The sequence below is a fragment of the Lycorma delicatula genome, chromosome 1, assembly GCF_047948215.1.
Source record: "Lycorma delicatula isolate Av1 chromosome 1, ASM4794821v1, whole genome shotgun sequence".
Classification (NCBI taxonomy): Eukaryota; Metazoa; Arthropoda; class Insecta; order Hemiptera; family Fulgoridae; genus Lycorma; species Lycorma delicatula.
Window position 1 is genome coordinate 342,603,134 of NC_134455.1, and position 16,782 is coordinate 342,619,915.

Genomic DNA, 16,782 nt, shown 5'->3' on the forward strand with positions numbered 1-16,782 from the left:
TAATATATGCCAGTTTTGAGTTGATGTGACCCTCATCTCTACGAGTGAAAGAAATCTTGAGATTAGTAAGGCTTTATTAATATAGAAAAAATAAATCAAAAAGAATGTAAGAAAATAATTATTATGAGCCATTGATTTGTTATCGCTTCATTTTACTTACCAAGCCTGGAAATTTCAAGCTAACAAGAGTGATAAGAAGGGAGATATGAAATACAACTTTTGTTTTGCAAATAGTCAAGCTATTTATTTTTAGCAGAATATGATTTGATTTCTTTATTAAAAACTGCAAAATTATTAATTATAATAAAAACCATTGTGCCAGTTGGAATGCATTTTTATTTTGTTTCAAAATTTATATTTTTATACAAATTTTAATTAGTACCTGCTTTTAAAGTAAATAATAATGTTGTTTATGAAGTTAATGTTCTATTTTGTAGATTCCTACAACGACTACACGTATTCTTCTTAATCACTTTAAATGGGATAAAGAGAAATTAATGGAAAGATTCTATGATGGTGATCAGGAACAGTTGTTTGCTGAAGCACATGTGGTGAACCCATTTAGAAAACCACCTGTTATAACTAGACCCAAGGTAATGTTTATTGTATAATAAATATTCTTTATGTTATTATTAAATATTTTGTTTGGCAGTGACAGTTTGTTGAACATAATATTTTTAGAATAACTTTTAAGTAGTTTGCACTTGTATGATTATCAAATAATGTATTTGTATATTTTTTTTATAAGTAGTTTGATTTAAAGTAGGCTCTAGATAGCACCCCATATGAGATCTGGTTTTATGGTCCCCCAAACTGATAATTATAGAAAACTTAGATGATCATAGGTCATTTTCTGCAGTCTGTTATCAATATATATTTCTGCCATTGGTGGACTGATTGACAGCAGATAAAGTTATAGTTTAATAAGGCCACTTTGCTCCTTATGTACTGTCTCCTGTTAACTTATTTACTGCGATAAAGTTTCAGTTATCCTCTTTATCTTATTATTCAGAATGTTTACATCTTTTCACATCGCATATAAGTACTCTTATCAAAGAGTACATTTACATTTTTTTTATTACATTATTATCCATAATAATTTTTTTTTAAAAACCCAAGAGTTAAAAATTTATTTTTACAAAAACAGACAAAATATGACTAAATTGATTAATTATGTAATGTAAAGCATGTAATGTTATTTTTGGAGCATATGTACTAGCTACATCCTTGTGAATTACCATTTAAAAATTTCAGATACTTTCAAACCTTTATTTACATGTCCAAGTTTGGTTTGTTTTCGTGTATAAAAATGTTATTATAAAAAGATTTTAGATGGGTTAAAAAAATTATCTTGTGTAATAATTAATAATAGCTTAACATGTAAATTATACTGATGTCATTGTCATTAATCTTGACCAGAATGGATAAACAGAACCTCAGAATCCTGTATTATCAATGTTTTATATATTTATATATATAAAAGCAAATTTAAAAATAACATTACATAAACACCTTCCCTGGACCTGACGGTTTTCGTTCAATATGCTCTACCTCATCCTAATTCGGTATTACATCTATTGTGCATTTATAATTGGTTTATTCTCCTCAAGGCTACCCTCCTTGCTGGTCAGAAGCCATTGTCATACCAGTACAAGCAAGCCCCTTAAGCTACCGCCCTATCTCCTTGACAAGTGTTTATGAAACATGATGGAGAGAATGGTGGACTGCAGGTTTACAAGGTACTTTGAGAGACATGGCCTTTTATCTTCAGAACGGTGTGGTTTCTGCTAAGGACAATCTTCTATTGATCATTTAGTGTCACTGGAAGCAGCTATTAAAAACACTTTCCTACTTCACCAGCCTCATCACTATCTTCTTTCATATCAAGAAGTCGTACGACACAGCCTGGAGATGTGGTATGCTAAACACCCTTAAAGAATGGGGAGTCAGAGGCAATATGCTTGCTTTTATTAGAGGTTTCTTAAATGGTTGAACTTTCCGTGTTCATGTTGGAGATTCTTTATTGGGTAGCATCACCTTGGAGAATGAGTCTCTCAAGGAAGTGTATTAAGTGTCACTTTGTTTGCTACAGCCATCAACAGTATTACCAAATGTGTGCAGCCACCTGCTTCAATTTCTTTGTTTGTTGATGATTTTACTATATATATTACATCCCATTGAACAGCCACAGCAGAGAGACTACTACAGAACACTAATATCGCCTTGAAGCTTGGTCCAAGGTTACCATTTCATCTTTTTGCCAGCTCCATCTTTTTACCTGTGTAGTCTTTTCTTGCCTGCAGGACCCTTTCATTCTGCAAATGTTTCTCAACAAAGAGCTAATTTCTATCTCCTGATATTAAGTTTTTAGGTTTATTTTTTGATAGCCATCTTACGTCGGTCAAAAACTAAATGTTCCAAACTTCTAGATATGCTGCAAGTCCTTAGAAACACCAATTGGGGAGCCGATCATCATGTTGCATTTTATTATTTCTTAGTTCATTCCCAATTTGGTTGTCATTATGGTTGTTTTGCCTATTCTATTCTTCAGCGCGTAATACCATGTTTTAAGTTGTTAGATATTGTATATCATTCTTCTCTCCGTCTTGCTACAGGTGCTTTTAAATCAAGCCCGTTCACCAGCATACTTGTTTAGTGCATCCATTATTTTGTTATAGATGAGACCAACTTCTAGCACCTTACTTTGCCCATCTTAAAGGGCAACTAAATCACTCGGCTTTTAACAGAGTCCTTGCGAATCCTAATTTACAAAGGTATGAACACCATCCACATTATACTGCACCTACGGGTGTTTATACCAGGCATTTACTACACCTTATTAATGTTGATATGTAATTTTTCAATGTATTCCTGTTCATATCCTCTGTGGAGAATCAACCTTATAAATTTTATGTTTGACTTTACAATATACAATAAAGAATCAACACCATCTATCATCTTTCAGCAAATGTTTCACCATATTCTCTCGCAAGAGAAACCCAGACACAATAGTATACACAGATTGATCAAAACAGAATGATACAGTTGGATGCACATTTGTTGTTAATAGTAGAAGCTACATGTTTGGGCTACCTAATATTATTGCTTAACTGTATGCTATCAATAAGGCTTTGAATATTGTTAATAAAAAATAGCACCATATCTCTTATCTTCTGTGGCTTGTGCAGTGCTGCCCAAGCTTTAGAAGATTTGTATTCTAAACATCCTCTCATTACTAAGTTCTATAATACAATTGCTGAGTTGAACAATCACCTGGATCCCTATTCATGAGGGTATTCCAGGTAATGAATGTGTAGATTCATTGCCTTGAATAATTGACTACATGCTGCTAAAGCCGCATACAATCAACATCCTTCACCACCCATGTTACTTCATGAGCAATTTTTTTATTAACTATGTAAACACACTTTTTGAGCAAAGTGGCAAGGTGACTGGACTGCTACAGTAGATAATAAACCTTGGTATATCAAAGATACTGTGTTGCCATAGAACTCTTCACATAGAAATATTCGTCAAGAGGAAGTGGTCCTTTGTCGATTGCAGTTGGGACATACGAGAGCCACTCAGGGGTTTCTGATGTCAGGAGAAAACACACCAGTATGCATACAATGCAACAGTCACTTGACTGTGTACCTTATTCTTGTGGATTGCATTTGTTACATGGCCTTACATCGTAAATTTGAATTCCCCAGAAACATTTGACAAATCCTAGGCAATAAGGATATTTTAGGTGGGGTTTAATTTCTCAGACGGATCACAATTTTAGACAGAATTTAATATTGTTTGCTGTGTTTTAATATTTTTAATTTCTATTTATAGTATTTGTTATATTTATAATTTCTTTTTATTGTTTAATATTTTTTATTACTATTTCTCAAATGTATCAGGATATTGACAGAATTTAATAGTTTTAATTTTTATTTATTATATTTTGTTATATTTATATTTTTTATGTAATATTTATTTGTACTTAATATTGTTTTTGCCATGTTTTTTTTTTTTATATAATTAGATTTTTACTACTATTGATGTTATATGAGAAGGGGCCCTTTACACTCCTCTTGGACTTGGTTAAATTATATTTAGGTTTAGTTAAATTTTATATTTTTTTGTTGGTTTTTATTTTAAATAAAAATATATTTTTTTTAAGTTTAGATCTGTGATAGTAGTTTTAAGTTGGTCGTAAGTGATAAACTGTGATACTAGTTGTAAGTTTTTGTTTATTCAGTTTTTCATATAGTGTTACTTGTTTGTTTTTATTTTTCTGTTTTATTTTTATTCCGAGTGATGATGATAATGTGAACATGTTGTTCACCCCTTGAAGAAAAAAAAACAGCAAATTTGTTGTTTCACAGTATGAACTTCTCAAAAGATCTGATTTTTTCTAAATCCAATCTTTTGAGAAGTTCATTCGAGTATCTTAATGGATAAGGGTAAGGTCTTAATTTAACAAGAGCTGATGCTGATGAAATCATTCAAACCAGCTGTTTCATATTTGTCTATAGAGTCAAAGGGCCTTTGGTTATAATACTCATAGGGATGCAAAATACAATATCCATAGGGATATGTACAATATATTTAGAATATCTGTTCAATATAGTTTCAGATGGTTTTTGTCGCTGATCTAGACTATGTAAACTTGGGATTTTACATAATCTATATAACACTGTCCATTGGGTTTAAATCCAGGGATCATGGAGCCCATTTCACTCATCCCCTACAGCCAATCAACTGGAGGAAATGTTCATCTAGCCAATCACGAACTTCTGTACCATAGTGCAGGGGTGTATCATCCACATGAACCATTCTGGTTTTCCAGAACCCACCAAATCTAAATCAGGCAGTAATTCATTTACTAACATTGCCAAGTAAGTTTCCCTGTTAACTGTTTTGTCAAAGAAGTAGGGGCCAATGATCTGGTCTTTCCACAAACCACACCAAGCCATGATGCGATAAACCATTGAGGGTTACTGTCTGACTAATACCGTAGGGTTATATTGGTTCACCTCACCATTTACCTAAAAGTTGGCTGCATCAGAGAACATAACTTTAGACAAAACTCTGGGTCCTCTCCAACTGGGTCAAAAACCAGTTGAAAATTTCCGTACGGCAATCAGGATTGTCTTCTGACATGTGGTGAAACACTTGTAATTTGTTCGGATGGTTCTTATCTTTTTGCAAGAGCCGCCGTACTGTTGACTGAGAAATGCTCACTTCCAAGCTTTCAGTGTATCCTCACCTAGACGAACCCAGACGCGGTGAACCTTTTGCATAAGTTTTATATAGTTGACTGTCTATTATTTTAGCTTTTATATTTTAAAGACTCCATCTGCGATATTTGTTTTGAGTTTTATTTAACTTTTGTTTTAACTTAGTTTTAAATTTTTTATTATATAATTTATATTAGTTTTAAACCTTATTTAGTGTTATTTTACCTTTTTATTGAAAACAAATTCCGGGCGATGATAACAGGCATTTTTTGCCCCCAAACAAAAAAAAAAAATTCCAAGTTGTTCGGCAAATTGATTTTTTCAGACTTGCAGATACCTTTGCCAAAACCCCTTCTTCTACCTCTTCTGAAGTGCTTGGACATCCAGATCATATAGCATCAGCAAAACTACCTGTAGCCTTGAACTTTGCTAGCAGTCTGCCAACTGTTGTGTGCGACACTGTCTCTCATTGAGAATGCTTCCCATTAAATTCATCTGAAGCTTGTCTATGAGTGATTCCTTCTCTTCCATAAAGAAGAATAATCTCTACCCGCTCTTCAGTGATCAACATCTTTCAGTCCAATTAGAAACCAGAGTAAAATTTGTATGGTGCAGGACTTTTGGGACACTTTGTAGTATGAAATGTATTGTTAAAATTAACTGGAATTTTCATTTAGTGAACAGTTTTTTCCTAAATATTATTCGTTTAAACTTAGTATATGTAACATAATTCTATAAGTTGTAGGCTTGGTGATCTTATTAAAAGTTGTTGCAGAATAAAGTGTTTGCCCCCCAGATATTGTTATTATAAACCGATTGCTTGTATAGGTGAACTTAGAGAAGAAAATAATTTGTTAATGTAATCATTTCCTGTATTACTTATTTCAGAATATATTTTAATTAATGTATCTAAATATTTTGAAGGAATGTTGTAAAAATGACAGCTTGATCTTTTTTTATAAGAAAAGATCAAGAGAGAGATGAAAAATTGTTTAGATTAGAGTAGTGCAATGGACTTTGATAAGATTAGTATATGGAGTTGAGGTTGAAACGTTGAAAGTAATTATTCTGTCACCCCATTTCTGTGTAAGACATTTGCTGAAAGAAGGGTGTATAATATCATATTTCATGTAATATTACAACAGTATGTTAATATCATGGTATTAGTTTATATAATATCGTAGCATATCTATTTACAAAATATTATGTAATCTGTGTAGATAACTTCTCCACACTTTTTATACTAAGTTTTTATCATACAGCTCTTATATCTGTGGTTTTTCCTCTTTCACATTTTTCTGGGAGCCTCATCTTTGTGGAGTATAGCAGACTGTTTTGATTTTCAATAAGTCTGGGATTTTATGCCATAGATAAACACTGGAAGTTAAATGGAATTAAATATTCTCATTTTTGTTTTCTTCAAAGAAATTCCTGTATGATTAGAACATTTACATCTTATATATAGGTATTATTACTGAAATCCCCTAGTACTTTTGAATAACTTCTTATCTACCCATTCCAGCTTGTCAGTCTTCTATAAATATTGTACCTTCTATAAATTTTCTATATAAAGTGTGCTTGACTATCTTAGGGATGATCATCATCACATCCAGCTTTATCCTTTCTCCATTTTCATTTTAACTACTTTGAAAGTTATGTCTCTGTACCACAACACCCTATCAAGAATAAGTTGCTTTCTTATGGTTCATTATTCTAAATTAAAGTTTTACAATTCTGAGAAATATTCTCTAGCAGATACTAAAACATATAATTATGAAATTTGGACATGTTTTGCAGAACATATTTTTTTATATTATCCGTTAATCTAAGAAACTATTCTGGCAGTATTTAATTTTTTCCATAGTTTTCTCAAAGTTTATTCCTTAGAATTATGTTACAAATTCCCCTACTCAGTTTTGCTTTATTTACATGTGGTAGTTGTCAACTTTAATCTAATTTTTCTGATAGTGTCTAAAGACATGCCGAAATTTAAATGTACTTCTAATTACTAAATAAATGATAACTTATCAGACTAGTTAAATATTTTCAAATGATTAACTACTTAATATTTAATCTAACTAAATAGTCATCAACCTGAAGATTTTATCATTGTATTGTGACAGATTATACATGTTTACTTTAGAAAAGCTTAAATTTTTTATTGCTGAACTAACAGTGAGTGGTTCTGTTTGATATTTTCTAATATATTGAAACCTGTTTTGCATATTTATAATAATTTATTTGGGTAGTCAGTCTTACAATGCAATTTAAAGGAATAATTTGGAAGATCTAAATAAGTTCTTTATTTCTTAATTATAAAGTTCATATTTGTACTAGCAAGATTTTTTAAATGTACTAATTTACATTTTCCAATTTTACTATTATTTTTAATCGACTGTTGGGATAATTATTATTTTCATTGGTTATTAACTTACATGTAGATCTAAAGAATTCAAAATAGCTTTTAGAACAATAATTTCTTGCAGCTCCAATCTGTATTTCTCTATTGGTAGCAGAAAAACATTTAATTAATGCTAGTTTCAGGAGGATAAATAATTTTTATTATTATTAATATTTATCTCTGTAGAGATACAGAAAGTGATTGGTAGAGCTAGCCACCAGTTACTTTCAGAGTTAGATGTATCACTGTTATTAATTTGATTATATTGACCTTCATCTGTATTAGACAAGAATGTTCATCATTAATCAGAAATCTAGTTCCACATGAGCAGTTGCTAAAATACCAGTTTATAATTTATTTACATATTTATTCATTTTCACATAAAGCATGTCACTTTCACAAAAAAAAAACATCAGGTTATTCATAAAACATGCAAATCTGTATCTCAAACGATATTAAAATGAACTGTGATAACGTAGCACAACAGAGAAAGTTAACATAGCCATAAAATACATTTTTGAGAACTTTGAAAGGTGTAAGAGGGGATCTTTTTTTTTAAAAAAAAAAAACCATAGATAAGTATTCTCAAAAATCATTATTGAGTAGAAATAACTGCAGGCATTAAGCATGCATATCAAGAATAAATCACACTGATAAATCAAGCTTTGCAGCTAAGCATCACAATTGTTAACATGCAGCAGTGATTTACTACAATTAATTATTAATATCTATATTAAACATAAAACAAAAATGTAACTTTCATTATTTGTTATATAATTATTTCATTGTTTTTAATAATATTATCTATAAGTAAAATAGATGTAATTATATTTTTATTGTATAACTTATATAAGGGTATAATTTATGGAATCATTTTGAACAGCAGAAATGACAAAGATTTGATGTAAATGATTGATGTAAGTTATACTGTTTAATTTTGTCTTTTTGAAATGTATTTAATTGCACAAAATTATATTTCTTTTATGTATAATATGATAAAATTTATTTTCTTTTACAGTCTCATAGAAAGCAATCCTCAACTGGGACAGAAGAATGTGAAATATGTTTTAATATATATCATTCTTCAGTGAGTAATTATTTAAATACAAATATTAAATTATAAAACAATTTAGTAGGTTTAAGTTAGTCATACTTCCCCACAACAGGATGAAGTCGTTTATAATTTTACAGAAGTTTTACCAGATATGGAATTCTGATCTAGTAGAATATAACTATATTTTCACTGTCGGTAACATCACAAACAGCTTTTCAAGAATCTTCTTATTGCACCAGGATAGTGCAGATTGCAGTGCAGCAGATCTATAGATAAATAATAATTTAGATAATCTATAATAATATAGATTAAATAATCATTCTTGAAGTATCTGTGTGATTGGTTTTATTATGTGTTGATTTCTTATTGCTGTCTACTTAGATTTGGAAAAGCATGCAGTACAGCTCAGCAAAGAAGAATATTGAACTCATTGAAAATTTGGATTGTAGATGATAATGTGTTTGGTTTCAGAGCAAAATTATTAAAGAATTTTCATATTCAGTTAAAATAGAGGTTTTCAGATCATTTATGTTGGTCACTGGTGTTCTATATGATTACATGCTAACCTTATTATAATGGTTTTTTTGCCCTATCTGTAAATAAATAATACTAAAAAAGTATAAGAAAAAAGATAGCATCATAATAGTTTTGTGTCAGTCATGCATATAGATCATTTACAATCTATCATCACTCAATGATGACCGCTAAGTATTTACTTAAATTTTATGTATCTGTGTGTGTGTGTGTGTAGAGAGAGAGATAGAGAGAGAATGAATGAGGGAGAGGATGTGGCAGAATAGAGTTTTACTTTTCACAGATTACCATCAGTGATAGCCATTCGTGGAAGTTTTGCATCGCACTCTAGCATATGTTGAGGAGCAGCGGTGGTAACTACTCTTATCACTCTTTAAGTTGCTCAGTGGTTTCAGTTCGATGTTTGTAGACCTCACTTTTCAGATTGGCCCACAAAAAAAAAATTGGCAAGGGTTTAGATCAGGAGAGCAAGGTGCTCACTGTAACAAAATCAGACATCTTGAAAATATTTCTTGCAAAATGGCATGAAAGCAACAGTGTGAGCTGTGGTCGAAGTCCTCTGATTCATCTAATCAAATTCTGTCAATTGGAGCTGGAGAAAGTTTTTTCAACAAGTCACAGTAACAAGTGATACCATCCGCTTCAATGTAAACTCAAAATGGATAAAGCACACTATACAGTCACTTCCAGTTGTAAAGAGGTCTGCTAAAGCTGTTGGCGATTTTCTAATGCCCAGTACTTAAAATGTTGCATCTTTATTTTTTTTGTTGATAGTCATATCATTCACTTCATACGATATTTTTCCTCATTTAATAAAAGTAGTATAATGGACCTTCACAAATTGAAGATCCATGTTGTAATATTGTACTTATAACTTTTGTAAGTGTAACACTTGATTTTTACCATATCTGTGGACACACTTTTTATATTATTATTATTATTAAATGAACTTTTTTTATTTCTCCATCAGTTAGTTCAAGTAGTTCTAAGTGTAGACTAAAAATTTTCCCAATCGAAATTCTCTGTTTTTTATAACAAATCTTTGTTACCACATTTTCAACACTTGCCTGCTGTTCGTATTTTTTGTGTTTTATTAGCAGCTGTAATCTCTTGTAAAATAATATTTTTTTTTAATGAAGTTATGAGAATTAAAACAAACTGTAATATATTTTCTTTTAAATTTTATTATTTCAAGTACATTATAAAATTTTTCTTTGAAAAATTGAAATGAGCTTCATTGCTGCTCCACACAGTGCTTGGAAAGCACACCTGAAAGGATTCCCTGACTCAAAGAAAATTTGTCTTGTTAATTCAGAGTGCAGAAGCATGTTTTCAAGCAAAAAACAAAATACTCTTAACAGCTGCAACATTTTCAGGTGTTCTGATGAACCTAGGATGGCCAGTTGGTGGTCTCAGTAATGTAGAACTAGTTGCTCTTACATTTGTGATCCACTTCATTATCATTTTACAATCTGGAACAGCTGTGCTTGCCGTTAAACAGAAGTATGTATGAAAGGTTCTTTGCATCCTGTTAACAGGCTCTGCATTTTTAAAGACTATAACAAACTTCATTCTCCAAACAAGCAACAAAGACCCGCCCTCCACCTACATTCCATTCCCACCCATCACTCCATTTTGCCACACCGTGTGTGTGTGCGTGCGCACGTACATGTGTGTGTTTAAAGCAAAAACAAAATTCAACATAATCCACCACATTACAAATTTTTTATCTTATTATTTTTCTTTTTTCATTTATACACCAGTAGCTCTTTTTGAGGTATTCTTCATTTTAAATAATCATGAAAAGAATAAGTTTTTTTCAATGTTATAAGATATTCATAATGTATAACAGTGTCAAAGATTACCAAAATGTCATCAACATATCGAACTTATAATAGAATTTTGTGTATGTGACCCTATTTAGAATTTGTGTGACCCTATTTTGTGTATACTACCAAAAACTAATTTGTTTTCGAATTCTTGCAATTAAATTTCACACAACGGCACATAATGGAAACCACATTGGTAATAATATTGAAAAAATGTAATTCTTATCATGATAATTTAAAATTTATGTTTGAAACAGACAAATGCAGAACAAGTTTCTTAGATCTCAACATTGAAATCAGTAAAAAGAATAAAGTTATAGCATCAGTATATAGAAGACCTACAGCAAGTAAAATAACAACAAAGGATTGAATCATCCTTGGGCACACAAAGTTATATATTATATATATTAATATATATTAATATATATATTAATATATTAATATATATATTATATATTATATTCACAAAAATGTTAGAGTGATACATTACACACAGGACAACAGGGAAAAACTAGCTACAGAAATAAAAATACTTTTTATAATAAGTATTGCAATAAAAAATGGATATAACGGCTCATTAATTGATAATATTTATAAAAAACAAAAATTAAAATCTAGTAACATTACAACATTGAAACCTATAAATAATACACACAACATTGACAATACGTATATAAAATTCTCTTACACTAATAATATTATTAAAAATTTAATTAATGTTTATAATGATAAAAAAAAATAAACCAGCATATAAGCCAAACAGTCATATAATAAGACATTTAAAAAATTATACTTATGGTATTAATAGTTTGTGGCATCTATAAAATAGTAAGCAATGACTGATAAAATTTATATTGGGAAAACTAATAGCTCATTTAGAGCAATATTTGAAGAACATTTCAGATATTATAAAAACAATAAAATAGGATTTTCTAATGCAGCTGACCATCTAATAATGAATAAACAATCATTACTGACTTAAAAACTAATTTTAATAAAAAACAATAAGGCATTTATTAATAATAAAAACAAAAATTGGACATTTTAGAAAAATACCATATGTACAAATACAAATGGAAATTCAGTTTGATCAATCTGCAGATAGAGTTTGATAATGATTCTCTTATCAAAGCTGCTATAAATGCAACCGCTTTTGTCATATCAGGTAGAATTTGTATTAATGCAATGCTTTATTTAGTGGATAGCCAAAAACATGTATAATAAGTTAAAAAATTTAATTTTCCAATTGTCTGACTGCATAAGTCAAGAGTTCTAAGGTTCGAGTCCTTGTAAAGGCATCTATAAATGCTTTTATATGGATTTGAATGCTAGACTGTGGATACTGGTGTTCCCCCTCCCCACCCACTGGCAATAAATTTGGCATGGCAGGTTGGCCCCCCCTGGTTGGATCTTTTTTTACTGCAAACCTCAAATCCCCAAAGGGGGGGTAACCAGGTCTCTGTCTTTACTTACCAGCCTCAAACCGCCAGGGAGGGGCGATCAGGCCTGACTGTTGTTCCCAGGCCCATCCCAGCAGCCAGGTCTCGGTCCTTTGTTTCCTATCTCCATTCCTAATTCTCGCCAAGAGACCCCCTTACCAATCATTGGAACCAACACATCTGAGCATGTTGGCCCTCATAGCCAGGGCTACCTGCCCAGCCCTGTAACTAATATCCCCATTGTCTTCCTTCATGCTTTGACTGAATCACTGATGCAGCAAATGCGCTAAATGCCCTTCAGTTAATTTCAGAGGCCAGTATATGTTCCACTAGATTCTGTGGTCGCAAACCTGTGTATCCTGTATGTCATTCATGAGACACCCCATTCCGGGCAAGTGAACACACTGTGTTCAGCTGTGTCCTCCCCACTGCTAAACATACAGTGGGGGAACCTCTTCTACCAATTCGATGTAAATATAGTTCAAATTTTCCGTGTCCTGTAAACATCTGGGTTATATAAAAATTTACTCCACCATTTTTCCTTCCACACCATGTCTCCAGATTAAATATTAACCTTCTGTACCATATAGACCTGCCACCTGCAGACCACCTCTCCTTCCAGATATCCATGGCAGTCACCTCTGCCTGCTTTACTGACACCCTGATATCCGAGTATACATACTTTTACCTGCAGGTCCACGGGAAGGACAGCGGCCATCACACAGTCATATGTTACTGTTCTGTAAGCTGATATCACACCGATGAGAATCTGCCTGTGAACACTCTGTAAAATGTTTAGGTTCCTCTTAATTCTGAATGCTGACCCCCCAAGCTGGAGCGGCAAATAAACAGCACTTGGTGACTGTGGACATTATCACCTTTCTCTTTGACACCTGCGGAGCTCCACAAGTTGTCACAATCAAGATAAGTGCCTACAGAGTTCTCTTGAATTTTTCGCAACTCTCAACAATATGCTGTGTGAATCTGCAGGTGCGGTCTATAGTCACACTCAGATGTTTGATGTTCCTTTTATTTTGGAGCAATTGACCCCTCCCCCACTACTCAGAGATTTATCATGCCTATATAACGTCTGCCTGTGAATGTTATGTACTATCTCGTGTGAAGAGCCAACTCTTAGTCTCCAAGGCTGTATTTCCTTTTCCCTCGAGTTTGGCTTCTGTCCTGCCTCTAACAGGAACTGCTAAATCATTAGCATATGCCATGGTCTCTACTCCTTCCGGCAGGCGGAAACCAAATACACCATCGTACACTACTATCCAGAGCAGGAGGCCAAGCACTGACCCTGTGGCAGTACTCAGGAGACCTGAAAGCGCAGAGAGCCACCCTGTGTATCTGCAGTCACCCAGCGCTCCAACTAATACTCTCCTAACTGCTGCCACAAGTAGTCACTTAGCCCCTTGGCTCTAATCGCTAACATGATTGACTCTCACATCAGCGTTGATGCGAGAGTGATTGATTCTCACATGGGCGTATTCTCCCAAATATGTTTTTAACGTCAAGTGTCATTAGCATTGGCATTCCTCTGGTCCTCCAGGTCTCTTCTGGATCCCTTTATTGTTCTCCAGCCGAGCCAGAAGCCATACTGGCTGTTTTGAATGCCAGCGCCCACATCCACTTATTCAATTATACAAGACACCAGCATCCTCTTGACGGCTCTGCCCTTATTGTCAAACAAACACAGCAGTCTGTATTGTACATCTACTTCCTCCCTATGATGTTTTGGGAGGAGTAAAAGCGAGCCTTTTTCCAGCATACAGGGAAGCATCCATTGATTATCCAGCCCATAATTGGCCACATCTGTGTCTCCCACCCCAACCCTGTAGGAGGAAGCACCCACCTTGTGATGTTACCAATCACCACATCACCCCCTCCATTTCAAGCCCTGGGGGGCTTTACCAGAGAGCATCTTTAGACCATCTAACTGATTACATCTCACAGTCATCAGCCAGGCCTTGGTCAGGATGCCACCAATGTAAATGCCTCGGTAGACATTTGCATCAGTAAAATACATATAAAATTTCACCTTCACATAGGCCTCAAATGTACATCTTTACCAAAAATGCAGAAGTGCAAACCCCACCCCTAGCCCTGATTTGATAGCACCGTTCGTGATTGTGAATGCCTCAGAAAACGAATGAGTTTGAAGTTAGGCCAGTGCTTCTCTCATACCATTCAAAATTATGTCTTGCGCAACATAGAAATTCAGACCTACACCAAAATAAGTTGACCAATTTAGGTCACCTAGCAAGGGGAACCGTGCACCCCCACCTGGTCCCATCATGATGTCTTGCATGGTATTACCAAGGTAAGATGAGAACTGTCTCCGGTCACACGGGTTACCATACCCCAGTGGCTTGGCCACCCCCACCAGTGGGATCCCCAAATCGAATCTCAATACCAATATAACCGTGGCACGATGCCAATGCGCCTACCTCCAACCAATCCAATGCTTAAGCCGGTACAGCAATTTGACTCCCATTCAGGATGAATGACTCAGATTCCATAAACAGCATCAGTGACCTTTTTTGCTACATACTGTATTTGTGTCTTGAACCGAAAGTTCTCATCAAAGATAATACCAGGTATTTTTGAGCCTTAATGTACCAAATGGGGAGACCAACCATCTGAACCAGGATTTGTCGAGAAGCAGCCAATCGGCCCTTAAGCAATATCATTGTGGTTTTCTCTGGGCCGAAAATCATCTTATGTTGGAGACTTCGCAGTCTGAGAGTCTCACAAGCACGAGCGGCTCAGAACTCTACCTTGTTATGCGAATCCCTTTCAATCGGTAGCAGCGCGTCATCAGTGTAAGCGATGACATGGCAACCTCAAACGCAACATAGAATTGAATTCTATAATACAAAGAAGGGGACTTAGAACACTGCCCTGAGGGCATTCTTTAGTCTTGCGAATCTCCGAGCCACCATCATCCAGGAAACGGTTCGATGGCTGAAATAACTTGAGAGCACTTCTAATTCATTTCATGTACACTTAACGCTAATGCATCTGAAACAGGGCAGAGGGCCACCATAAGTTGTTAAATGCCTTGGACATGTCCAGAAAAATCCCTAATACATATTTACATGGTCTAAAGGTAGCTATATCCATCACCTTTAGTATGGCATCCTCAGTGTTTCCTGGTCGGAAACCATGTATTGGTCGTCCATTAGCAAATGATCAGTGGCCAATCTATAATAAATATGCAATTATTGAACCTTCTCAAAAACCTTGCCAATCACAGGCGAGAGTGTTAGTGGACGGTAAGAAGAACTAACAGTAGGATGTTTGTAGTCACCTTTGAACAACAACACCAAGTCTCCACGCTTCCAACACGCCGGAAAGTGGCCAGCGAGAGCAACCTATTATACATTCTAGTTAGAGGACCTAGGACTACTGGAAGCGCTCTGACAAGGAGCTCCACTATGATACAATCATATGCGGGGTCCTTGTGCCGTGCCATTCTACATTTCACCTGGTACACTAGGGGACAAGTTTGTCAAGCCCTTGAGGATGGCAGCTGGAATACCATCCAGCCCAGGACTCTTTTTGTCTTTTAATTTCATTATGGACATGATGACTTCTCCCTGGGAGAAGCGTTTACGCTCACAATTTATAACATTAGATACTGTAATCTCATCTCAGGGAACAGCCTCTATCTATGCATTTGCATCTTCCATAAGGATGGGAAGACATCTGCCGAATTCCTTAGTTGCTATTTGATACACATCTATTTGGTACTTAATTGGTTTGCTGCTATTTGGTACACTCATCCCCACGAATCTGCATCAAGGTCATCACATAGCTCTAACCATTTATTTCTCGAGGACTGCTTTATTCTGTAATTGAGCGAACGCCTACAGTCGACATAATTTCTTGCGGCTGTCTCGTATGCTTCCCCACCAGCTTGTAGCAGCTTTTGCATATGGTGCCTCAAACACTGCAGGTCATGTCGTGCTTCAGCAATTTCCTTCATCCACTAGTATACCCTCAATCAGTTTTTTTACCTTTTTGTATTAACACAATCTCCTGAACTATAATGTCTTGAAGGGCCTTGAGCGAGTATCAGCTGATCTTCCTGGCAACTTTGGAAACCTCCTTCTCTACTTGCCTTCGAGTAAGCTGTTGTGGTCTCTTGTCTCTATCCACTGAATTAAAAGAAAGCGGCATCACTCATTTCTAAGAAAACAGAGCTCTATGATCACTGGCCACTTCATCATTAAGGACTTTCCACTTCATCATTAAGGACTTTCCACATTTATCTACTGTAATTCCA

At 34.3% G+C, this 16,782-nt stretch overlaps 1 protein-coding gene across 1 annotated transcript in view; it reads left to right on the top strand.

The window, feature by feature from the left end:
• LOC142334342 (E3 ubiquitin-protein ligase ariadne-1-like) overlaps positions 1–16,782 on the top strand; it is a 74,487-nt gene that overhangs the window by 9,084 nt on the left and 48,621 nt on the right. The window contains exons 3-4 of the mRNA XM_075382312.1: positions 438–593; positions 8,651–8,719. Coding sequence (XP_075238427.1) covers positions 438–593; positions 8,651–8,719 — 225 coding nt within the window. The remainder of the gene's footprint in view (positions 1–437; positions 594–8,650; positions 8,720–16,782) is intronic.